The sequence below is a fragment of the Gekko japonicus genome, unplaced genomic scaffold (genome assembly GCF_001447785.1).
Source record: "Gekko japonicus isolate JY-2015 unplaced genomic scaffold, Gekko_japonicus_V1.1 scaffold106, whole genome shotgun sequence".
In the NCBI taxonomy this organism is placed as follows: domain Eukaryota; kingdom Metazoa; phylum Chordata; class Lepidosauria; order Squamata; family Gekkonidae; genus Gekko; species Gekko japonicus.
Window position 1 is genome coordinate 1,427,564 of NW_015170890.1, and position 10,899 is coordinate 1,438,462.

General features: G+C 41.5%; 1 protein-coding gene across 1 annotated transcript in view; it reads right to left on the reverse strand.

Moving 5' to 3' along the window:
- OSBPL10 (oxysterol binding protein like 10) overlaps positions 1 to 10,899 on the reverse strand; it is an 86,329-nt gene that overhangs the window by 23,995 nt on the left and 51,435 nt on the right. The window contains exon 7 of the mRNA XM_015418410.1: positions 293 to 439. Coding sequence (XP_015273896.1) covers positions 293 to 439 — 147 coding nt within the window. The remainder of the gene's footprint in view (positions 1 to 292; positions 440 to 10,899) is intronic.

Genomic DNA, 10,899 nt, shown 5'->3' on the forward strand with positions numbered 1-10,899 from the left:
AGCTCTTCTTGTCTGCCTAAGAACAGGTCACAAGCGCCAAAGAGTCAGTTGTTGGTATAAGTACAGTAAATGCAAACAAAAGCAGTGTGACACTGTTTATACTATATGTACATGAGTCAACACCTGAAAACCTTCTCCAGCACAGCCTTTCTCTCTGACTAGTAAAATGAATCAAATGCCTTATGAGACAAAACTTGAAAGAAATAAAAGCACAACATCCTCATAGTCGATCTTCAGAAGAGGCTGACAATCTGACACCAGGTAATTTTAAAAGAAAATGTTATTTGCATACCCTGGTTAGGTCCATTCCAAGTTTCAGTTGTGAGATGAGATGAAGAATTATGCTCCGCTGATCATCCATAACTCCTAAATCATCCTCTGCATTATCTTCAGTATCTGTCACCTCATCTTCAACCAGAATCGATTCGCGAGTTGAACACTAAAAACAGATGAACACATACCCAAGTATCACCATCTAGACACACAAAACACATTTTGGCATGAATTGATGTAAGCTCAATGATAGGGCTGTTCAGGGACGATTTTATTTTTATTTATTTATTTATTTATTTGATTTATACCCCACCCGTCCCACCAAGGCAGGCTCAGGGCGGCTTACATTTTAAAAAAATTAAATAGAATAAAATCATGCAACAATTCTAAAGTACTATACATAGATATTGCAAGTAAGACAGCGAAACAACAATCCACAACAGGTGTCAGTAATAGTAATAGCAGATGGTAAAAATTCCAGGATAAGGCTCTGGTTTTAACTTAATGTGTTATATGTGGCATCCAATGTTCCCTCTAAGCTGCGGAACCTTGTGAGCAAAAATTCCACTTTGTGAGCTCCTGGCATTAAAGTTGTGAGCAAGCAGTTTGGCGACTGCATCAACTAGCTTGCTCTGGAGCCCTCCTTCCCGAGTTAAGGCAAAAACCTGTGAGCCAGAGGCTAAAGAACTGTGAGCTAGTTCACACTAACTCAGCTTAAAGGGAACACTGGTGGCATCTCACTCAAATGCCTGGTGGAAGAGCTCCGTCTTGCAGGCCTTATGGAATTGTAACAAAGATTATGAATAAGCTATATTCACGTCCAGTAGCAACCTTAGAGGCCAACAAGATTTTGGGGGTATAAACTTTCAAGAGTTCCACAGCAGTGTAAGACCATAAGATCAGCCCTACTGGAACAAGCATAACACAGAGCTTTCAAGAGTTAGGCAAGAAGACTGCAAGTTTGAAAGATACTGAAAGACAGCCCCTGCCCCAAGAGGTGAACAGTTCTCTAGTCCTACACAAGAAAGTCCAGATTGGAAGGACCAAGGCTAATAAAAGTTAATGGGGGGGGGGAAGCACCCATAGTAGGATCTTCTACTAAAGCTTATACTCCCCAAATCTTGTTGGACTCTACGGTGCTCCTGAACTCGAAGATAGCTGTTCTACTGCAGACCAACATGGATACCCTCTGAGATTATCAGTAAGGATTTCCACAGCACTGAGAATCTGCATAACAGTCATATAGAGAGTAGTCAGAATGAATCTGAGCATTTCCTATCCAACACCACCCATGCTGTCATCTTATTCACTGAGACACGTGTATCAAAATGTTGTTCAGTTTTCTCCTGAGAGATGTGCCAATCATTGTGCATTCCCCACTCCCCCACTAGCCAATCCACCACAACCAGGCCAGCTACTTAACAACTCAGATCTGTGGTGAAAATAAAACCAGTCAGCCAGTGATTTCAATAATATAGTTGTGCCACTACCAGGGCCTAGACACCTGGTGGCTCTTACATATATTTTGTTTTTTTATGTTAAAGAAGACATTATACAACTGAACATTTTTCTGAGCATATTAGCTAATGTTTAAGAGACCAAATCCTGTTTTCACTTCAGAGTCAGGGGAAATTATACCATTTATAACTAACGACTCTTCCCTGTGACATGGTATATGTAAAAAGAACCACACTTGCATCACCAGATTTGATATCCATATCCCATGATCTCAACCACAGCATAAGTAGTCCTAAAAGCATTAAATATCTGGGTTAGGCTAGCACTTCCACCTCTCTGGGGGAGGTAAAGAGGAGAGAGCTTGTTCTTGCACAGTTACAGCCTTGACCACTCACATGTCTTGAGGCTGTATCACTGCTTGGGTATAACTAAACTCCATGGGAAATTTAGTTTCATTTATATTTTATCTGATGAAAGCACAGCCATAGCTCCACAGCAATATCTGTTCTTGTGAAACAGATCAATAAATAATTTTAGATAGTTACAGAAGTAGTTGTAAGAATGTAACTGTAAAGGGGAAAAGACAGACCAAAGAATTTCAGTTTCAGAAGAAGAAAAATTAAAGGCAACAACTTGCTCGTTCTTCTACAAGTAATTGAATTCTCTTTTTGGAGAGGAAAAAAAATTGGTTTTGAGAACTTCCACCTAATCCAAGATTTTTTTTGGGGGGGGGGGGTTTCTCTGCCTTTTACTCAGTACAAGCAACATTATATAACCATGCTCCAACTACAATCCGTTTAACCAGAATATGATCAACAGACAGCTTCCAAAAAGTAACATTACCTTATATAAATAAATTTGCACACACCCCAACCATGATGGGATTGAATCTGCTCTTCTCACCCACCCACACCATTAATTACCAAGCTGCAGAACTGCCTACTTAGGCAGCACCTCCTTAAGTACATCAGGCATAACTAGACAGCTTTGCAATCTGCAGCAGGAAGAGTAAAACAACTTGTCCTCCCCTGTCAGGAGAAGTAAAATAACCTTTCTTCCACAGTCAAGCCACACGTAGGACAACATATTCCTGCAGACAATGCTTGCCCTTAGCATTCGCTCAAACAGCGTCAATTTTAAATATTAGTACATAAAAAGGCTCAGTGTACACAATCCCATTCCACCGTCTCACAGCGGCTGCAAAGTAGGAAACCACGCGCTTGCCAAGTATAGAGCTTAGCCTGAAAATGAACCACAAGAGGGGAGAACTTATCAGAAGGAGCACCAGGACTTACAGGAGAGGTTTCTACAGCAGGCGTGCTTTGCATCCAACTCGACCTCATCGAGCGTCCCGAGCTACATAAACAGCACTGCTGATTTCGGTTGCCACTGCTATGTCCCTGAATAGTAAAAGCTGGAGCTACGAATTAGTACCACCACCAGGAAGAGGAGACGAGAGAACCCTTTCCCTCTCTGTCCTACCCCCACCTTCTTTTTAATTTCCCAGTGAATCTGAAAGGCATGATGTCAATTCAGCATGAATCTGCTGCCTACATTTCTAATCACATGACCCAGGATCAGTGAGCTTAACTACAAATCGCTTGCAACTCTAGAAATGCTGCTGTCAGTTTTTTCGCCCTGAAGGTACACATGAGCAAGCACGAGAAAAAGCTTCTTGTTCAGCACTGGGGAAACAGTGTTCCGCCGGAAGATCCCAAAGGCCTTGAGGGCATGGCACACCCCCGCAAATCATCAACGTTTGACTTTTCCTAGGAAATCATTAAAACTGATTGTTCTGAAAACAACAAATGTGTACATATACATCAATGCACTCATGCATCCACTAAACCCTTTATTTTCATGCAATCTGAATTACTAATTAATGAAAAAAATATTTCAGGCTGCTGTTAACGTTAATTTTTGAACACACACTAAGATGTGTCTTGAAGGGCCACTCCATACACACCACTGGCCCTGAACCAGACTGTACAACTTTTGAGTCTGCCATCAAATACGGAAGCTCAAAGCCTCAATAAATTGGTTTTGCTGCTTGCCAGGTTGTGCAAAAACAGAGAGGTTGCCAAAACTTAGCAGGTTATATACATACACAGGGCTGGTCAGTCATATATTGTGCAGTCCTGACTTAGCAGGAAGAGGCAGAGAGTCTCAGAGCAGAGGGGCCCCATATACACCGCCATGCCCCCCCCAAACAGTGTAAGTGTTCATTTTTTGTGTGATTAATATGTTTAGAACCTGCTCCATAGAAGGGTTTTTTTCTAAACAAACATCTGGGAAGGACACAGATACATGCAGATCTATCACAAAGGAATGACGACATGTATAAAGATAGTGGTCAATAGTCACTATCACCATTCCTAAACAGGTGGCTGAGAGTGTGTCCACATGGGAAAAGGAATATTTCCTTCTAGCAGCATCCCCCATGGGTTGCCACCCTAGAGGGACCCCCAACTGCTGGGAGCTGAGAAGTCCTTATGAGAGAGTAAAATTTCTCCACAGCACTCTGAATCCCACCCAATGACAGTAAAAAAATGTCTGAAATGGTCCCCAGTTAACTAACTAAAAGTTTACATGACCGAAGAATTCCCTGAGAGGGAATTTTTATCTGGGGGCCTATGGCAGCTCTTTGCAGCACTTCTTTTCTCTGTGGCACCTCCCTGCTTTATAATGATTGAAAACACCAGTTCTTTCCAGAACTCATAGTGGGGGGGGGGGATTGTTCAAATAAGAGTCAAATAAGCAACATGAAGTGGAGGCAAGGTGAGAACAAGACAACACAAACTCTACTTTCCAGTAATGGCAACCTGGAAATATGCTTATAACCATTATAAGCACAGAAGGAAAAGATGCCTTAGTATAAATTAGGTGAGTTACTGATGACGCCTTCCAATGCACAGCTCAGGACAAACGTGAGGAATGCTCTGCTAATGAGTACAAAAGAACACGGCAACCATGACCACTATTAAGTCACCTTTTCCAGAGGACACTCCAGTAAGGCACTGATCAATTTACTATTACACTCTATACGGGAAAATTACTATTGATGGCTCTAATGCACTCTGTCCTTGCTCCTCAATAACAGCCAATGTGACCTACCAAGCTGTCAAATAACACTGTCTAAAGGTAGTGTTGCTCTCCCAAAATGAAACAAAAAGACCTTTTATAAGCAGCTTCTCATACTGGGGGGGGGGGGGGAAAAAAAACCACTGAGTATACCCAAGCTTTCCCCTTCCCTCCCCCAGCCCTGTCACTGCATCTTGGGAGATGTCCATGATGGCAGATGAGATCTTGCAAGACCTTTTAACTTTCAGAGATTTTAAACCCTTCGTGACCTTTTTAAAACTCTCTCTCTCTCTCTTTCTCTCTCTCTCTCTCTGTGTATGTATGTGTATGTGTATGTATATGTGTGTGTGTGGATCCTGGATCCTGGATCCTGGAGGTTCCTCTAAGTTTATTTGACGATATCCCTAGGTGTCCCTATTGTGCAGATTTTTTGATCCACACTCTGAGGGCCAGGATCAGCGTGAGGTATTTGATGACACTGGGATGGGAAGTACCAGAATGAACACAATTTATCTGTTCTGAAAACACCATAGATTCCAAGACAAATATATTTTAATTACAGTAGCTATCAAAAGGAGGAAATAAATGAGAAGCAAAGAGCTTATATGATCAAAGAGCAAACCTCTATTGGTTTTGCCCTAAATTTAAAAACACCTCAAATCTCTTTTCACATAATTATATTTTATATTAATATAAGCAGCAGTGGAACACAATATTCACAATAAAACAGATATTTCCCTCCTAACAAAAACAACATACTGTCTTGCAGGTTAACTGAATAAGAAACCAACCTTTTTCTAAATCGGTCTTTAACTGTGAACTTCCAGTGACACCCCCCCCTTCCCCCCACCCCAAATGCAGCAGGTTTAACTTATTAAAATTATTCACTACATAGCCAGCATAGGCAAGCCTGACATAAAAATCAGTTGTGGAATCCCGAGAATCTAGCTCTTTCCACAAACAAGCGAAGCAAACCCTAGCTTGCACCAGAGAGAACAGAGGCATTTGGTGATCTCATTATGGTCTCTGTAGACAGAGGTAATAAATACGTTTTGACCACTGAATACTCCAAAACAATAAAAATGAAAGCTTCATAAAGAACCAGGATTTCCCCAACCATTCAAGAGTCTAGATTAGAATGTTAAAAATATTCTGTAACAATTATTCTGGGAGAAAGAGAATGTACAAAAGAACAGTATCATAACAACACTTGAAAACCAAATCCCGTTAAAACCTATTTCACTGAATGACTCTCCCAGTAAGGGTCGTATTAAATTTGGGTATGATCCTTCACAAGCTATTTCACTCAAGTCTAGCCTTTCAGGTGAGATTGCATGCAGTCAGCGCAGGTTTTTGTTTTGCAGGCCCCCGATGTGCAAGCAGGTTCTTCTGTAAAGGGATCATTTGAACATATCATGCATCTCAAAAGCAATTTCCTGACTAATTTTCCAGTTGTGGGGCATTAGCAAGAAGCCTAGTAGTAGTGATAACATTATACCTGTGCAGAGGCATGATGCACATGACAAGCCATAGGTTTCTGCATGGTAGGAGTACCTGCAAGGTGAAACAGACAGAAGAACAAAGCCCCAAGCTTTAGGTTCATGCACACTAAGATAAAAGAGAGCTTGCACAGTCAAGAATATCTCTAGCCAGTGAGATTTCCCAAGTTTTTGCTCTGTCCTCCCATGAGGCCTGAGAGAAGATTCTGATACTTGTAAAGAGAGTCTGGCTCCAGCTGTCAGACTTCAATTGACTCGGAGGCCCGTGGCAACAACAAAGAGAGATATGAGAAAGAGACTGCATAGGAGAAGGGAGAAAGGCTGGAAAGAGGTCAACTCCTTGCTGAGGTCTAGCAAGTGAAGACCAGTCCCTCATTCTCAGTGGTTAAAGACAAGGGCCTAGAGGGGTCATTTTACCAGAGTATTATCTTCATCTTCTGACTGCTACTAAATCGACTTCCTAGGCCACTGTAGAATATTATGGGAAAGAAGACTTCTAGCCTCCAAGCAGCCACACAGGCATACACCCAACCCTCATTTCACAATACGAAAAGCAAAAAAAATAGAGGGGAAAGCAATACGTTATGACTATCTAGCACCACTGATTTGACTCCTGGAGGTTCTTACCTGATTTTTAAATTCAAAGGCTACTCTTAAGAACCACCACAGGCAGGAAACCAGCCTACTTTGACCCTAAGCATCTTCACAATATGCAACATGAACTCTTTCCAGGGTTAAGCTGAGTAATAGGCTAGGAGGCTCATTCACCAAACTGGCTAGAAAGTTCAAGAATCCTGTCAATGCAAGACAACAAATTTGAGGGCCTCTACAATAGCAGCATCAGAGAAGAGCAATGTATAGGTTCTTTTACAAATAGTCCTTATGAATCTTTCATCTCACTGTGCAGTTCCGAAAACAGAATTTGTGATTTTCCTTTTGTCACACCAACTTTGTATATTTACATGCAGCAGGAGGGTGCTAACTTCAGACTTGCAAGGGTTTTTTAAAAAAACTAGAATCCCCATAGTCGACCAGTGTCTCAGGCTTACAAAACACAAGCTACCCCCCCAAAAAAAAAACAGTTAAGACTTAACCAATCTTAAATTATCTTAATTTTGCATATCTAGATCAGTCCACAGACCACCTAGTTCAGCATTCTTTGCAACAACCCCTGTACTAAATGAGTCACTGTAAACTGGCCAGAGGGCCACTGGGGAATTGCAGTCTACCTTCTGTTCACTCCTGTTACCCAGATGTCAAAATCATTATTTCCTGAATGCAAAATGAATTCAGACTGTGGCTTGTATTCTTCTGCTTTCCCCAAGAGTTGCCAGAAAGGGCCAGAGAGGCAATACCAACAAATGGGGGACTCATGTGGACTAAGCAGCTATGCAGAACAGGCAGCTACAGTGAAGAGGAGAAATGGTTGACACCACCCCTTGCCTCTGCAGACCCCCTCCACCAGTGGAACGCTTACTGCCCTAAAGGAAAGGAGGTATAGGATCCAACCCAGTGTAATGATAGACATGATTACATAGAAACATGCATCCTACCTAAGTGATCCCATCTTTAAATAAAGGAGGTCTTACAGTTAATACCTTGCCCATAATATTCCTATTCAAGTGACAATAAAGGGGGAAACTCTAAGACCTGCTCCAGTGTAACTACGTGTGTAACAGGTTTGTCAGAGATTTTACTTGCATGGATAATGCCCATTGCAGCAAGCTAGAAAAATCAAGATTAGTTAGATTACACTAAGTCATATCTATCAATGCTGCTATAGTGAGCTTAATGTCCTTTAATTCTACTTTTAGCATAATTGTACATTTAATCATTGAACCGTACCTAGGTCTTTCCAACAGATTGTCTCAAATGTCTTATTCAGATGGTCAAAGAGGGAATAAGCTTGGAGCTGTAACATTTTGCCAACAGATTAATTTTGCTGCACAAATCATTACAGGCTAAAGGCATCTGCGATACTATACAGCCTAAAAAGGATTTAATCAAGCATAATGGCAAAAGCCAGACCTCTGTAAGAAATCCTTTAATGTCTCTGCCACTCGGACAATGTGCCACACTTGATTATACTGCCCATGCTCCTGCCAAAGCTGAAGCTCTTCACTGCAGTTACTGCAGGCCATGTTGGCACAGGGTTATTGTTTAGTTGATCTGGGAACATCAAATACTATGGTTCGCGCCAAGTCTGGGGCAAGAAGCAACATTCCTGCCTTTAAAACCAAGTGCAGCACAGCAACAGCAGCACCCTTGGCATTTCCATTTCGTACACCTTGATTTACTGTTAATGAACAGCAAGCAACCACAGGTTTTAATAGGATGCATTCGATTTACCAAGACCCAGGAAAGCCATCTTGTTTTAATATTCAATAAAATTGTCTCCTCTTTTATTTAGACCACCCACTAGACAAACCACTGATGCAACCCAGACGTGGGTACAACCCAGCCTTGCTATTTGCTACTCACCTTTAGCAAGTATGCAGTTCTCCGTGGCAAGCCACGTGAGTGGAAAGTCGCCATATACAAAGAAATATGCACATTACTTAAAGGCCTTGGCTTGAACCTTTGTTGTTGATGCACTAGAACTCTTCCATGTAGTTTGGGGATTCTTGGTAGCACATAAATTGGTAGCACATAAATGCTGGAAAACAGACAGCAACGCCTACAGTCCTGACCACAGAGTTCACAGGAGAAGCAATGGATTAAGGAATGGATGAAGGTACAGAGCAGAAATACTGGGGACTGTAGGACTCCCAGCAGGCGAGAGAGAGAGAGATAAGCAAGTAAAGAAATAAAGACAAGAGAAGCTAGATAAATATTAAATTAACACCAAGAAAATGAGAGAGATGGAGAGTAAGGGTTAAAGAGAAATAATTTTCTTCATCAGCCCACATACTGAAGTAACAGGTAGCTTAGGGAAAGAAAGAAAATGAAATAAGAAGCAAGATATAGATACAAATAAATAAAGGAAAATGGACATCACACCTGAGACAAGAAGGGAGCAGTTATGTGCAACCTGTCCTGCCCTTGAAGCACCTTTTTTGAACTTATGTTGTCACAATGATACTTCTGATGTATGCAAGTCATTCATGTGTCTTGACCAGAATGGGACTGGACCTCCTGTCTGGAAACTGTTCTGCATGATCTATCCACTTACAACCTGTAAATAAGATCCATTTCCATAGCTTCCATACCATTTAAAAAGTTTTACATTCAGGCCTATTCTACTTCTCACAGATATTTCGGTAGTTTTGAAAGTATTGCCAATTGTTCACTGATGGCTTCAAAGAAGTAAGAGTTTACAGTGATACATACTGAGGCAAAAAATGCCAACTTTACCCACACAATGTCTAAGCTGGCAGTGACTATCCAGGAAAGAGCTCTTGCTGCTGTAGCAGTTACCTTGACAAAAAATATCAACTGTGAGTGCAGCAGTGGAAAATGAGGCAACTTCTGTGCCAAGGATTATTTAGGAAAGTGGTTGACGATAGAATAGCCAGTGCTGTGATGCTCTTGTACAGATTATGGTGCAGCCACATTTGGAATACTGTGTCCAGCAAGCTCACCTCCAAAGGGATACTGTAGAGATGGGAAAGGCGCAGACAAGGGGCAATCAAAACGATCATAGGGTTGGAATGTCTTTCCTACACAGAAAGGGCAAAGAGTTTGGAGTTTTCCATATTAGGAAATAAAGGTGACTAAAGAAGGACAGGAGAGGTGTTTATAACAAAAAATGGTCTGGAGAAAGTAGATAAGAGGTTTTTCCTCCTTTTCCCAAAATACTAGGATTTAGGAGCACCCAAAGAATCTGATGAGCTATAGATTCAGAACAGAAGAAATGAAGTACTTCTTTAGAGAGCGTGGATCCTGATACCATGGAATGCAGTGAAAGCCAGTAGCTTAGAAAGAGTCTAAAATAAAAGATAAGGCATGTTCATGGAATTAGATCCAGAACACCTATCAGACATGACGGGTACATGGAACCTTTATGGTCATGGGCAGTATACCAATGAATACCAGTTGCTAGGGCTAACATTAGTAGGAAGCTTTGACCCCTGTTATGAGCCTTCTGTGGGCATCTGATCAGCCACTGTAGGGAACAAGATGCTGGACTAGATGGAGGTTCTTAGGCCTTTATTCAGATAACAATGCCCACAGTGACACTGGCTCTACAACAGCACAACATCACCTGCTTTACTACTTGATTCCCAACCGGCTAGAATCATCCACACAAGTAATCCACACCCAACTAAAGATGACAATACAGTAATGAAAAGAGCTTTGGGTGACTCCCAGCCAGCTGACTGACTAGCAAAGGAGTGAGCTCTCATCAGGCAGACTGCTCATGGCCTTTTACCCAGTTTGGCCACAGACACAAAAGAGGTACTTTTCTCCCTTTCTCACAATATAAAAACTCCTGGGCACTCAATGAAATTGCTGAGCGGTTGGGTTAGAACAGATAAAAGGAAGAGAAGAAGAAGAAGAAGAAGAAGAAGAAGAAGAAGAAGAAGAAGAAGAAGAAGAAGAAGAAGAAGAAGAAGAAGAAGAAGAAGAAGAAGAAGAAGAAGAAGAA